Source organism: Trachurus trachurus, assembly GCF_905171665.1.
Source record: "Trachurus trachurus genome assembly, chromosome: 5".
Taxonomy (NCBI): Eukaryota; Metazoa; Chordata; class Actinopteri; order Carangiformes; family Carangidae; genus Trachurus; species Trachurus trachurus.
Window position 1 is genome coordinate 3,520,571 of NC_139896.1, and position 15,851 is coordinate 3,536,421.

The 15,851-nt window shown below is 41.7% G+C and overlaps 2 protein-coding genes across 2 annotated transcripts in view; one reads left to right on the forward strand and one right to left on the reverse strand.

Moving 5' to 3' along the window:
• The window catches only part of LOC310986064 (low-density lipoprotein receptor-related protein 1-like), a 179,161-nt gene that overhangs the window by 56,022 nt on the left and 107,288 nt on the right, over positions 1–15,851 (reverse strand). The window contains exons 41-45 of the mRNA XM_083971791.1: positions 7,877–8,066; positions 5,940–6,144; positions 4,261–4,453; positions 2,377–2,502; positions 601–729 (exon numbers count right to left, since the gene is read on the reverse strand). Of these exons, the coding sequence (XP_083827917.1) occupies positions 601–729; positions 2,377–2,502; positions 4,261–4,453; positions 5,940–6,144; positions 7,877–8,066 (843 nt within the window). The remainder of the gene's footprint in view (positions 1–600; positions 730–2,376; positions 2,503–4,260; positions 4,454–5,939; positions 6,145–7,876; positions 8,067–15,851) is intronic.
• LOC310985548 (galanin receptor type 2-like) lies at positions 12,681–14,006 on the forward strand (the record flags this gene model as incomplete). The annotated part of the gene is made up of 1 exon (XM_083971163.1): positions 12,681–14,006. Exon 1 carries the CDS (start codon positions 12,921–12,923, stop codon positions 14,004–14,006), a length of 1,086 nt encoding a protein of 361 aa, XP_083827289.1. The 5' UTR covers positions 12,681–12,920.

The window sequence follows — 15,851 nt, forward strand, 5'->3', positions numbered from 1 at the left end:
GTATTTTATTTTTTATCAATGTTATATTTTATTCTTTCAGATATTTTTTCTTTTTTTTGTCTGTTTTTCTCCTCATCCTATCTATCTGTTTCTCCTTTTTTACTTTCTTAAACAGACTATTAATTTGTGCCACATCTGTAACACTTGAAATGTCTGTAAAGTTATGTTAAAACAAATAAAAATTTGAATGACAAAAAAAATAAGAAATTATGAGAAATGTATGATAGTTATGATAAAAGAACAACACAAACATGTTGTTTTTGTTTGTGCTGCTCCTCTACAGTATCTGTCACTCAGCAGAGGAAACAACAACTCCAACACTGGAAACACTCAGCAACTCAAAGTCTCTAGTTTTCTTTGCAAAATAAATCCTTATCGGGGTTTGAAAAAGTCAAACAGAGCTCTAGTAGCTGATGTCACAATGCGATAAATCATTTTCCAGGACAACTCAAGCTTTTCCAGGACATTTGACTTTTGTTGTGTCGTAGTTTTCCATGACTGGAACATTAGTCAACCCCTTTTCCAGGTTTTTCCAGGGTTTTCCAGGACGCGTGTGAACCCTGAACGCAGCTGAACTCCGGAGACAGAGGCTCCACTCACCACAGTACGACTGCTTCTCATCAGACTTGTCCTTGCAGTGGGCCATGCCATCACAGGTCAGCGTGTAGTTCACACAGTCTCCGTTCCCACACTCAAACTCATCGATGCTGTTGCATGTTGTGTTCAGGGCTGCAGGACAAAAACAGACACATCCACTTTAGACATTTACAATCTGGGACTGTTGTCGTATCTTTAATTTATCTAGAAGCTGCTATCTGGCATCTATCTACTTATTTTTTACTGTTAAAAGCTGCAGCTTCCACATGTTGGGATGATAAAGTTTTACCTTGACCTTAACCAACCCAAAGGTCACCAGCTGCTGCAGAGCGGCTTTTTCCTATCAGGCTCCATTCAGGCTTTCAAATCCAAGTTTAAAACATTTTGTTTTAATGCCTTAACCTTTAAGAAGCACTTAGTCTGTAAAGTTCAGGCTTTGTTCCTGTTTCCATCAAACCTCCAGCGAGAAGCTGCAGAGTCGATAAAACAGTTTGACTCTGTATTGATAGTTGAGCTCAGGTTGTTCTGAAGAACCAGACTGTTGTGATCTCTCTGTTCACCGCTGCAGCATCCTGACCAGCTGTTCTCTCTCTACCTCTCTCTCTACCTCCATCCTTTCTTTCCTCCAGCTGTTTTAGTTCATTGTGTTATTACATCCCTGATTCTCTTCCTCTCTTGTCCAACCGGTCGAGGCCGATGTCCGTCCACCCTCAGTCTGAGTCTCATCGAGGTTTCTGCTTCTTAAAGGGAAGTTTTTCCTCTTTACTGTTGCTGCTCTCAGTGGGATCCATCTACACCTTGTCTTTTTCTAACGTGCTTTGAGGTAACTTAAATAAAATAAAACTGACTTTGTATATGTGTAATTTCAATAGTTACATGGATAAATGATTTATGACCTTTTAATAAAATGTTTAATTACTTTATTCTTATAAATGTTGCCTATATATGCATATAGGTATATACAGATAGGTGTGTGTGTGTATATATACAGTATATATATATACATATATATATATTTATATATATTATATATATATATATATATATATATATATATATATATATATATATATATATATATATATATATATATATATATATATATATATATATATATATATATATATATATATTCATAACAATTTGTTTTGATAAACTATATATTTATTTAATTTAATCTTTTTTCTCAATTCATATGAATTTGTCGGTAATTTATTTGTTTTTAAGAGTAACATTGGGTGGGGAAAAAAAACAAAAAAACACTTGTGCTCTACTGACATGTAAAGTAAATCTTGTGAATCAAAGTGGAATAAAGAAAAAGTTAAAAAAAAAAAAAAAAACTTTCTTTGTATGTGTAATTTTAATAGTTACATGGATAAATGATTTATGACCTTTTAATTTAAATTTTGTATTATTATTATTATTATTAAGTTGCTTTATTCTTATAGATTTTGCCTATATATGCATATAGGTGTATATATATTTATAACAATTTGTTTTAATGTACTACTATATATTTATTTTATTTAATCTTTCTTCATATGAATGTATATGTTTGTAAGGGTAACATTGGGTGGGGGTAAAAAGAAAAAAAAACACTTGTCTGACATGTAAAGTAAATCTTGTGAATCAAAGTGGAATAAAGAAAAAGTTTTAGAAAATAAAACTGACTTGACATGAGATGTAAAAGCTTCTTCATCAGCAAATTAAAAACAAACAAACATAAAACAGTACAAGACGACTTGAGTTTTTATGAATGTATGAATCTCCTGCGTTTACCGATGCACGTGTTGTCCTCCAAAAGTTTCCTGTCGCCGCGGCAACTGCAGTTGACTCTTCCCTCGGAGGTCAGCAGACACAGGTCCTGACATCCTCCGTTGTCAACGCGGCACAGCGAGAACTCACCTGTGCAGACAACACACACATACGCACACACACTTGAGTGAATAACAATTTGTGACCCAAAGTCCACTCAGGCGCACACACACACTTTCCCCAGAGAGACACACACACACACACACACACACACACACACACACACACACACACACGCCGGCCTGATGTGTCCTCTCTGCTGCTGGATGCATAATTCAATGTGACTCGATCTAAATGGGATTTGCAGCTATTTACCGCCGGCTCTCTCTCGGCGTCGGAGCACGAGAGAGTTTAGTGAACGAGGAAAAAGTGAAGGAGGAGAAGAAGATGGCCGACAATACGGAGGAGAAAAAAAAAACACACAGAGCTGCTTTGATTTTAAAGAATAGAGACAAACAGGAGATGAGCTGGAGGCCGTTTCTCCTGTGTGTGATACAGATCTTATGAATGGACGTGTCTGTGATTCATCTGCTGCAGATTAGTTTTGTCATCTCATTAACTGCTCCGCTGCGTCTTCAGCCTCTGAGTGTTTAAACTTTCTGACTCAACTAGTTTAAGACGTGATGCTCTACAGTATCTGTGATAATCTATGATCATCTACACAGCTATGAAATTAAATCAACACCTCCAGCTCTAATGTGCAAATGATTGTTCACTGTGTATATGTGAAAAATGGCACTGATATATGAGGGTAGAAGAAATAATAATGTGTTTATGTGCATGATATTGTAATAATATGAGATCATATCTATTTGTCAACTGCCAGATAAATTGCTTTATATTACAAACAGTATTGAACCTTTTCATTTAAAATAAGATGATACTTGTTGGTGTCTGGCCATGGTGCAATGATTAATGAATATAGACTCACTGAAATAGAAATATAGATGTAAATAGACTCAAAAACAGGACAATCAGCCCTTTAAACACAAAACAAAATGACAGAATGAACAATATCTTTTAGTGCAGTGTGAACATCCTTTTATAATCTCTGCAATATATATGTATGGTCCTGGCCTGACAACCTTTTGCTTATCATATGGTTTTAACTGTGTTTGTATGTGTGTGAATTCTTCTTCGGGTCCATTTTGTGTTGCACTTTTCTATTTCATTGGCATTTAACACAATTTGTAGGTCTGACTTTTAATTTTGCACCAGTGTGATGAAGTATCTTGAATTGGGAGGAGTTTAATTATCTGGATGAGACAAAACTGGGTATTATTTCCTGTGCACGAAAGACCACACTGCAAAAACTCCAAATCTTACCAAAATGTCATTTTTAGTCAAAACAAATCACGTTATACTAAAAATAAGACTCGTCACATAAAAAGTAGCTTGTTTTTAGACACTTTTTTTTTTTTTTTTTTTACTTCTTTCAAGCATATTTTCACTTGAAATAAGTAGAAAAATCTGATAGTGGAGCAAGTTTTTCTTTCTCATTATAAGCACAAAAAACTTGCTTTCACTGGCAGATTTTTCTACTTATTTCAAGTGAAAATTTGTTTGAAACAAGTGAAAATTATCTAAAAACAAGTTAATTTTTAGGTGATGAGTCTTATTTTAACTGGAAAGAGATTAGTTTTGACTAGAAATGAGACATTTAGACAAGAAATAAGACAAATATTCTTGGAAAGATTTTGAGTTTTTGCAGTGCATCGACTAAATCACATACATTCATATCACCCACTGTGATTTCATCCTCATCCATCCAGTGTTTGTACCACAGAGATTTGGATTTATCACTGTGTAAAAAGCACAAAAAACAAAACACACTTTAAAAAAACTCACAGCTGTTGGTGTCGTTGGCCACGGCGACGATGCCCATGGGCTGCTGTGGGATGTCGGCGCGCAGCACCTTCATGTCTCCTCCCGTGTACTTGTCGGCGCGGAGCACGGCCCGCCTCACCCAGTCGGTCCAGAAGATGTAGTCGCCGTACACGGCCAGGCCGAACGGGTGCACCGGCTCATTCTTCAGCACCACCTGCAGGGGGAGCCACAGAGCCACCATGACTTCTCCTCCTCCTCCTCCTCCTCCTCCTCCTCCTCCTCCTCCTCCTCCTCCATGCAGGACAATAAACACTCTGACAGCTGCTATGAAATGACTCATCTTGTGTAATGCATTTAAACTGTAGGACAATTATTAATATTAAAAGGGATAGTTCAACATTTTGGCAAATTCTGGGCAGAGAATTCCCTCATCAAACTCATCAAGTACACAATCCAACAACTCCAAAACGCTAAGTTGTGACCTGCACATTCACCACGCTATGAGATAATCATGTAACATTACAAGACTGAATTGTTTTAGAGGCAAATGCAGCCGGAACTACATTCCAGAGACGGCTGCTGCTGGGCGGAGGGATTTCAAAAGCGCAAGTAGTTCTGAGTATTTGCTTCTTGTGTCGTAATGTTACATAATTATACATGATTATCCCATAGCGTGGTGAATGTGCAGGTCACAACTTGTCCACCAGAGCGTTTTGTTGTGGAGTTGTTGGATTGTGTATTTGATGAGTTTGATGAGGGAAACCAAGAAATCCCATAATGAGCGTAGCGTAGCTCTGAGCAGCTCACGGCTCTGCTCCGCCGTTCTAAAAACAGCTTGCACCGACAATTAAAGGTAACGAACCTACTGCTATGACTATAGGGATTATGGCAATGGGCCAATTTGCCAAAAATGTTGAACTATCCCTTTAAATATGGTTCAGATTTTAGCTCAAACCATCTTTTCTTTTTAGCTGAGGAGGAATAATGTAAATATCAAGACGTGTGATTATTATGAGGACTGGTACTGGATACAGTGATTGTCTTGGAAATCATATTGGTTTGGTCTTGACCACAACGCTACCTGTTCAATAACTTAGTTGTGTACAGACAGCTAACATCAGACATCCCATAATAGACCTAACTCAGCCTATTCTCTCTCTATCTCTCTTGTCCAGCTGCCACCGACTGCTCCAGCTACTTTGAGTTTGATGAGGGACAGGGGAGCAGCTCACGTCTCTGCCCTGCCGATCTCAAAACAACATGCACCGGTAATAATGGTAACACTTTACAATAAGGGTCCCTTAATTAACATTAGCTAGTACATTATTAAGCATTAATATATAAACTAATGCTAATTAATGCTGAGTAATGCATACATAATGATAACTAATTACATTATTCAACTTTTATTAATTTATGAACTAACTTTGAGTGGTAAACATTAATTAACTGTTTACTAACAGGCTACATTAATGAATGTGTTTCCTAATGCTAAGTTATACATAATAATGATTGTTAATAGATCTGTTAACAGTTAATTAATGCTTAATAATGTGCTAACTAATGTTAATTAAGGGACCCTTATTGTAAAGTGTTACCGTAATAATGAACCTACTGCTGTGACTATAGGGATTATGGCGAGAGGAGAATTTGCCAAAAATGTCGTCGAACTATCCCTTTAAAGTGATTGCGTCACTCACGTAGCGCCGGGTGCCGTCGTACTCGCAGCGCTCGATCTTGTCCAGCGTGGCGTCGGAGAAGTAGAGCTTCTCTGCGCGGTGGTCGATGGCGAGGCCGTTGGGGGTTCGGATGTCGGTGCCGATGATCACCAGCACGTTGGAGCCGGTCAGCGTGGCGCGCATGATGCTGGGAGACTGCTCGTTCCAGTTGGTCCAGAACATGAGGCTGCAGGCCACAGAGAGAGAGAGAGAGAGAGAAAGAGAGATATAATCAGTGATGTGAATAACAGGGTTTAGTCAGAGCAGCGTAGAGACACAACAACAACAATGTGAGCAGAGCATCAGATTACAGTAACCCTCTGAGGTCGCTATTGTTTCGCTCTTTCGTGTCTATCTCCGGAACGCCGAATGATAGCGACGCAATTCTTTTTTTTTTATTGAAAGCGGGACACTTCGGCCTTTACAAAAAGTCCACTGGTGAGTCTGTAGCTCACACAGAGGCGGAGTCTAACTGCCTCAAACATCATTGTCCCGTGTGCCAAAGAGAGTTAATTTACATCCAGATGGTTGATGCTCTGCTGCATTAACCAGCCCTAAATGCAATAAATAATGCGTCGATTTAACATTTACTGTATGCAATTTATGCAAGCTAAGACCAAGACATGGGATCATATCATATGGAAGGAGAAAGTTTGTTTACTGCAGGAAACAAGACACAAGATGCAGCTAATGGTAATGGTAATGTCAGACCTGTGATGTTTCTCTCTGCCTCATTGCAGATACACACTGTTTTCATGCTGGGCCAGTGGGGCATCTTTGTAAATAATATATTTTGTATCATAGTTAGAACCCTTATTATTTTTCTCCTAATCCCCAAGAGCTCAAACAACAGTTATATAGTGTCTAAAAAGAAGTTTATAATAATTTTCTGTGTGTTTCCAACAAATGTGTGTGAAATTTATTTTCCGTTTTTTATTTTCCTTTCTTTTTCTGATCATATACAGTAGATTTTTCTACATTCATATGACGCCACTACAGAATGAATAATCTGAAAGCCAAGGTTGTCCTGAAAAAAAAAACGATGTTAATTACAGGGCTGAGGTTTTACAAAGAGTTGGTATATGATATATGATGTAGTGCCTGTTCTCTTACTATTTTGGTATCTGTTTGTATGTTCTGCTATATTGTTTTCCCCTTGCATGTATACTATATTTACTAATTCTTAATTGTATTGTACAAGTAGTGTATTATGTCTTGTGATATACGTATGTCTGCGTCTACTGTATGATTGTATCTATGTGTTGTGACTGAATTAGTTGTTTTGAAATGAAATGATTAAAGGGATAGTTCACCCAAAATTGAAATTTCACTCATTATCTCCTCCCCCTCATGTGGACTAAGGGCTGGGAGAAGTTTCAGAGTCCTCCGTGGCTTCTCTGAGTTACAGGGGGTCTCGGCGTAGCAGTGCATGTCCATATAACGGTTGCAAATGGATACCAACTGTCTTCGTAACAAAAAGACTCACCAAAAAACATCCAAATACCTCCATGCTGCTCGTATGTAATGTCCGTCTTGTATTGAAGCCCCGAAATGCAAAATTGTCCCGAAAAAAAATTAAATAAGTCTATTTTTCAAGCTTCAATACAAGACGGACATTACATACGAGCAGCATGGAGGTATTTGGATGTTTTTTGGTGTGTCTTTTTGTTACGAAGACAGTTGGTATCCATTTGCAACCGTCATATGGACATGCACTGCTACGCCGAGACCCCCTGTAACTCAGAGAAGCCACGGAGGACTCTGAAACTTCTCCCAGCCCTTTCAAATTTCAATTTTGGGTGAACTATCCCTTTAATACACAAGGAGACCAGGAGAGGGGAAAACGCAGGAGAAAACGCCCTAGACACTAGTATAAAAAAGGCAACAAAAAGTAAAAAGCAGAGTGTCCGAGCTCTGACCTCTGACACTCGTCCAGGACGAAGGCTCGGGGGTGATCGTCCCCGGACATGGTGACCACGGTGTGCCGGTCCACCGCCCCCCAGCGGCTCGTGTCCACCGTGTGGCGGGTGATGGTGGAGGTGGTGTAGCTGGTCCAGTACAGCATGTCCCAGCCCCGGTGGTAGGCCAGCCCCTCCACCGAGCCCACATCTGAAACACAGCGGAGCAAAACATGTTGAGGGTTCAGGGAAAAGAACAAGGAGACATTAAGTTCAACATTTGGGCAAATTGGCCCATCACCATAATCCCTATAGTCATAGCAGTAGGTTTGTTACCTTTAATTGTTGATGCAAGCTATTTTTAGAACGGCGGAGCAGAGCCGTGAGCTGCTCAGAGCTACACTACGGAGGCTCATGGGATTTCTTGGTTTCCCTCATCAAACTCATCAAATACACAATCCAACAACTCCACAACGCTCTGGTGGACAAGTTGTGACCTGCACATTCACCACGCTATGAGATAATAACACAACGTTACCACACAGAGTTGTTTTAGAGGGAAATTCATGCAAAACCGCTGATGCGCGTTGCGTTCAGGGACAGTTTTTCAGCAAGCAGACTCTGTATTTACCTCTAAAACAACTCTGTCTGGTAACGTTGTGTTATTATCTCATAGCGTGGTGAATGTGCAGGTCACAACTCGTCCATGAAAGCGTTTTGGAGTTTTTGTATTTTGTATTTGATGAGTTTGATGAGGGAAACCAAGAAATCCCATGAGCCTCTGTAGCGTAGCTCTGAGCAGCTCACGGCTCTGCTCCGCCGTTCTAGAAATAGCTTGCACCGATAATTAAAGGTAACGAACCTACTGCTATGACTATAGGGATTATGGCAATGGACCAATTCGCCAAAATGTTGAACTATCCCTTTAAAAAAACCAAAAGACAGAAGAGAGAGGAAGGAAAAGAAGCAGTGTCAGTCCCAGCGCTGTGTTAAAAGGCCGAGTGTGGACAGTCTGGCAGCGGATCAGCGCTGGCAACAAGCGCTCCGAGTCCGAGTCAGAGCTGCGGACATGACAGCTTGGTATTAATGACCGAGAACACAGTGTGATTCGAGGCCTTTATCCAACAAATAGCTCACTTAAAAAGGTCACGAAAACAGTTAACTGGCGAGCGTGTTACTTTCCACTGCGACTACCTCATCAACAGATGAGAAAGTTAAAAAAAAGAAGAAAAAAAAAGAAGTAATTTCTTTCTGCTCCACAGCCACGAAATGAGTAAGAGAGAGGTTGAGCACGGAGGCCAGAGGACGGAGGAGAGGGCAGCCAACGTGGAGGAACACAAAGTTCTCCGATAGAGAACAGCTGTTGTGTTGCCGAGGAACAAACACACACACACACACACACACACACATACGCACACACACAGTCAATTTAAAAACAACCACGCATCAGATCATCAGATCAGTGGTGGTAATAAGCCGCCTCTGTCTGTTGTTTCTGTTTCTGTAATGGAACAGAGCGAAGGGCTGTTTTTCCACAGCTGGAAATGACCTCACCTGCCTTTATACCAATGGTTCTCAAAGTGGGGCCCAAGGACCCCCAGGGGCCATGAGAGGGTTCAAGGGGGTCCCCAACTTTTTACCATTTTTTTCTAGAATTTTCTTTTTTTATACCACTTTTTAAAATTATTATTATTTAACTTTTTTTTCTTTCTTTTTTTATAAATATTACCACTTTTTCTAGATTTTTAAAAATGTTGAGAATTTCTTAAGTTTCTTCTAGGATTTAATTTTTTTTTTTTTTTTAGAAATTTTTACCACTTTTTAAAATTATTATTTAAAGGTTGAATATGTAGAATATTTATTAAAAGCTATATTTTTTCAAAAATAATACATCCATGGGGCCTTTAAAGGGGTACAGAATGAAAGTATTGCTTTTCCACAAAAAACATTTTTTTAGTCTGAATTATTATTATTAATCATTTTTCATTTTTCTGACGGGCTCGACAACTGACTATCTGTCAACGTTCTGTTTACATTCGTACCTGCCTGTAGCCGACATGTGGCTCAGTTCTCCGCTGTTTTCCTGCCTCCTCCCGGTCCTATGCGTTTGTTTCCAACCAAGCCTTTTTAATAATCAATCGGTGGATCAATGGATTATCATATACTTGTTAGGATGGGTGTATTTGTGTAGTCTTATCTGTCATAAACACGTTTATCGTCGCGGACTTTCGGTGCCACGGAGCTCCTTTTTTTTTTTTCCAACTTGACGAGAGCAGTGACAGCGGAGGCTCTGAGCAGCAGCGGTGTGGAAGGCAGAGAGCCTCCACTGTCCCTGTAACAAGCTACAAGTCATTTATTATGCTGTTAATGACGGTAAAAATGAAACATAAGGTACCGGTAAATATCCTGCTTAGCTCTCCTCCTCTGCTGTCCTCTGATCAGAGCGGAGTCCCTAGCAACGGCCCGTTTTACCTAGCAACGGTCTGGCAATCGACTGCTGGAATTCTTTTTCTGTTGTTGTTCTTGTAATTCTACATAGTCAACCTTTAACTTTTTTTTTTTAAAGAAATTTTTACCACTTTTTCTTCTAGAATTTAAAAAATAAGAAAAAAAAGAGAGAAATTTTACCAATTTTTTCTAGAAAACTATATTTTTCTTTACTTTTTTTTTTAAAAGACATTTTACCACTTTTTCTTCTAGAATTAAAAAAAAGAATTTTTTTTTTGAGAAACTTTAGAAATGTTTTTGAGAAATTTTACTAATTTTTTAGAAAACATTTTTTTTCTTTCCTTTTTTTTTTTTGTAAAGAAATCTAACAATTTTTTTCTAGACATGTTTAAACGTTTTTAGAGAAATTGAACCACTTGTTTTTTCTCTGAGAACCACTGCTTTATACAACTGAACAATTGACACACAAACACTCCACTTCTGTAATGGAACAGAGCGAAGGTCTGATGATCACAGCGCCGAGGGTTTTTTCCACAGCTGGAAATTACCTCACTCACTCGCTCCGGACGGACGGACGGAGCGAGTGGAGAGATTCACCACCAGGTGGGACACTTAACACTACCGCTACAGTGGAGATGCCACGGACATGAATCAACATTTGTCTGGCCTGTGTGTGTGTGTGTGTGTGTGTGTGTGTGTGTGTGTGTGTGTGTGTGTGTGTGTGTGTGTGTGTGTGTGTGTGTGTGTGTGTGTGTGTGTGTGTGTGTGTGTGTGTGTGTGTGTGTGTGTGTGTGTGTTATGAGATTCTGAATGAAGTGAAGTTACTGGAAAGTCTCGCAGTGCAAAAAGCAAAAAAGCAAAAAGCAGCCAGCTCCTCCTCTGACTCTCCTTCTCCTTCTTCTTATTCTCTCGCCATCATAAATCAATGCCCTGGAAATCGAAACGGGAGCGACGGAGAAATCCATCCCCGGCTATTTCCTCTTTCTTTGGTGTTGTTAATGAATTGTAAATCTCCTCTGGACTCTAAGTCTCGCTTTTCACATCTGTTTATCTTCACACTGTTGTCTCTTTCTCTCTCTCTCTCTCTCTCTGCTGCTCTGTGCATTCTCCCTTTGTTTACAATCATTTATTGCTGTTTACACCTGTAGAGGCGGATTATAGCTTTTTATTGCAGTTACCTGCCGGGCCGTGTTGCTGCAGTAAATAATTAGCCTGATTTCTGAAAACAAACATGACTTCATTCTTTGTCTCTCTCTTCCTCTCTGTGTTTGTATCACATCTGTATGGTCCTAAATGTGTGTTAATGTGAACAGTTCATCAAGTGGAAGATGAAATGATCTCCAAAAGACATAAAGTTAAACATGAAACACTATTTTTCAATATTTTAATCAATATCAGTGTTTTATTTTAGTTTTTTAGTGAAAAAGGGAAACAAAGCAGCAGCAGCAAAAGAATGGGAAACCCAGGAGACTTGAGCTCTCAGAGAACTTTGACCAAGGTATCAGACAAGAGATTTACTATTTACACACTGGGATAGTTTCTAAAGGGGGGGGGGGGCTACTAGCTACTAACTATGCAGGGGGGGGGGGGACCTTTTCCTTTTCTGTCAATTTGAACATGGAAAAGATTAAGATAAATAAATATATAATAGTTTAAAATGTAAAGTGAATGTGTCATCTGTAACTTTATGTCTTTTGGAGATCATTTCATCTTCCACTTGATGAACTGTTCACATTAACAGACCTATGGACTAAGGGAGGGGGGGGTGCACAAACTTTTGCTTCATACCTCTGGACACATGAGCTGAGTTTATAGATGGTTTTAGAGGCACTGATAGCTTTTTATTGCAGTTATCTGCAGGGCCGTGTTTGCTGCAGTAAATAATTAGCCTGATTTCTGGAGGCAAACACGACTTCACTCCCGTCTCTTCCTCTCTCTCTCCGTACGTATCATATCTGTATATTATGTTCTGTAAACTGGACGAGTCTGCAGCGACAAACAAACGCTCTGAGAAAATGTAGAGAACCAGCAGGAAGCATGGTTGGGAAATAAAAAAGGTTTGACCTGACGAGCCCCTCCCTCCCTCCCTCCCTCTCTCTCTGTGTGATAATCAGTCCAGAGTTCACCTGCCGTTGACTCACGGCTCTTCCTCCCTCCGACTGTGGAGTTATTCACCACCACCGCCGCTGTGTGTGTGTGTGCTTGTGTGTGTGTGTGTGTGTTGGAGTGAAGGGAGAGGCATGGGGACAACTACGGCTGATGGCTGATGGTTGATGGTGGACTGACTGAGACCTTGATTACGGCGTCTTGTGGAGAAGCAGCCGACAGGAAATCACACAGAAATCACACGGTGTCTAAAGCTTGAGGACGAAGAAATCAGAGCTGACTTGACTTCAGTGGACGAGGGGTCTTTTTGTTCGCAGGTGGACGCTGATTGTGAAATGGCTTGATTCACACACACACATACACACACACACAGCACGTTGGACCTTAGTGTGTGTGTTGAAGGACGGGTTCTGGGATGTTTGACAGCGTCGGCAGGAAGTGGAACGTGTCTGAGTGACGATGTGTAAACCTGAGACTCATCGTCTGATCAGCAGCTTTACGACGCGTCAACATGTTGGTAGGTGAAGATGTGACGATGCTGAGGAACTCGTCAGGCTCTGAGGGTCTCCATGACAACGGCAGCAGCAGCGTTGCCGGGGCGGCAGTGGAGCAGGTGCTGGTGCCGGTGCTGGACGTCCTGGTGCTGTTGCTAGGCGCCGGCGGCCACGGCCTGGTGATGCTGCTGCTCTGCGGCCGGAGGAGGACGAGGGGGCGGTGTCCTCAGACCGTCGTCACGGGGACGGGGACGGACGTCCTGCTGCTGGCGCTGAGCGGCGCCGACCTGCTGCTGCTCGCCACGCTGCCCTTCCACACGGCGGCCGTCGCCATGGAGACGTGGCCGTTCGGGGAGGCGACGTGTCGGCTGCTGAGCTTCCTGGGCTCGGCCTGCTCCTCCAGCAGCGTCTTCACGCTCGCCGCGCTGGCCGTGTCCCGCTACCTGACGGTGGTGCAGCCGGCCGCGGCGTACCGCCTGCTCTCGCCGCGCCGCGTGGCGCTGGCCGCCGGCCTGGTGTGGGCGCCGGCCGGCGTCCTCGCCGCGCCGCAGCTCGTCTTCCGCCACGTGGGGATCCCCCGGCGACCGGAGGACGGACTCGCCTGCTTCGCCTTCCTGACGCACCGCGACCAGCTGATCTACGGACTCTTCCACTTCCTGGTGGCCTTCCTGCTGCCGCTGGCCACCATCGCCGTGGCCTACGGCAGCATCTACCTGTTCCTATGGCGACGGCAGCGCGGCGGCCGGGCGCCGCAGGTGGAGCGCTACCAGCACCGAGTGACGCAGACGTCGGCCATGTTGGTCGTGGCCTTCACGCTGTGCTGGCTGCCGTCCTACGGCCTCACGCTGCAGCTGCTGGCCGACAGGAGCTCTGAGGCCACCGGCGCCTCGCCGCGCTACGGCGCCTTCGCCGTGTTCGCTCGCGTCATGGCCACTTCCTCCACCGTGGTCAACCCCATCCTCTACGTGCTCATGTCCCAGAAGTTCAGACAAGACTTAGTGAGGCTGTTCAAGAGGGGAGGAGGGGCGGGGGAGGGAGGGGGAGGGGGAGAAGGAGAGGGAGGGGGAGAGGGAGGGGCTGCTGACGCCGCGGCTGCTACCTGACATTTATAAATACTACTTTATAATACTACTACTATAATACTACCTTTATACCAGTGGTTCTCAAAGTGGTATAGGGGTCCTTGAGAGGATTCAATGGGGTCCCCCCCCCTGGTGCCGGTGCTGGACGTCCTGGTGCTGTTGCTAGGCGCGGAGGATTCAATGGGGTCCCCAACTTTTTCTTGAAATTTTACTACTTTTTTCTTGAAATTTTAAACTTTCTTTTTTTTAAGAAATGTTGACCACTTTTTTAAATTATCATTATTTTACTTTTTTTTTGAAGAAATTTTACCACTTCTAGATCTTTTAAAAACTTTTTTTGAGATTTTTTAAAGTTTCTTCTAGAATTAAAAAAAAACTTTTTTTGAGAAATTAAAAAAAAAAATTCTAGAATTGTTTCTGAGAAATTTTACCAATTTTTCTAGAAAACTTTCTTCTTTTACTTTTAGAAATCTTTTTTTTTTTAATTATCTTTTTATTTAGAAAGGCAAATTTCCATCACATACATTAATTACAATCTTTGTCAATCAAGGACATAGATGACGTGGTTACAGGAAGTCCATGTGTTTATGTCCATATTGCCCTAATGGATTTTTTTTAGAAATCTTACAATTTTTTCTAGAAATGTTTAAATGTTTTTGGAGAAATTGAACCACTTTTTTTCCCAGAAATTTCTCTACAATATTTCCAAAAATTCGTAATTCCTAATTTGAACGTATTCATTGACTAAAAAAATGATTGTTCTTCAGTCTCAGAACAAATATTTGTGTATTTCTGGTGTTTGCCTTAAAATCTTTGTCCAATGAGGGTCTGTGGTCTTAATTTGTGTCAGTTTAGCGTCCTTGATGTGAAAAAGTCTGAGAACCACTGCTTTATACAACTGAACAATTGACACACAAACACTCCACATGGGAATAAAATGGACAAATCCCTCACGACAGCAGCATCTTTTCCGTTCTCCGTCACCCTGGATATTGAACCTGGGAGGAGCTGCTCTCCTGAGACAGACAACATGTTGAATCATGCGTTTCCTTGTAAAACAGATTAAAGTCGAGGCACTTTGGTGAAACATTAACAGTTCACATGTGTTTTGTTGTGCTGAGATAAGGTGGATGAAGGTCTCTCTCCTCCTGCATCTGTCTCTGCAGCCTCTGTGTGTTTATATCCTCCGATAAACTAGAGTTACTGCCTCATTGTGTGTGTGTGTGTGTGTGTGTGTGTGTGTGTGTGTGTGTGTGTGTGTGTGTGTGTGTGTGTGTGTGTGTGTGTGTGTGTGTGTGTGTGTGTGTGTGTGTGTGTGTGTGTGTGTGTCTTGCAGGAAATATGGCCATGAGCTCCTCTTCCTGAATTACAGCGATGAATAACAGCCACAAGTGTTTTTGCAGAACGTTACGATGTCACAGTGAGGTTGACCTTTAGACCATTTGGATATAAAATGTCCTCACTTTATCTTCTTTTTTTTTAATCCTTTCAGACATTTGTGTTGAATCGAGTCGTAAATACCAGCTGAATTCTTGAGTTATGGCCAAAGATGTGTGTTTTGTGGTTTTGACAAAGTCTCATCCGTTCATCCTGAGGGAACCCAGGAGAACCTGCAGATCCGTCTGGAGAAGAAGTCGTTTCCACCGAGGAAGTTCCTGGTAAAAATCGGACGGAGTCCCTGCCTGGGGGTAGGTACTCGGATCGGCCCTGAAGAAGTCCTGGTGGGGCTTGAGATTTACTCTGTGCTGATTGGTCAGACTCAAGCAGGATGTGACGCTAAGAGAAAGCCCCGAAATAAGCGGCATTTTTAAAACCCAACAGTAGGCTACTCAAAACGGAAAAACGGCCAGAAAAAAGAAAGAGTAA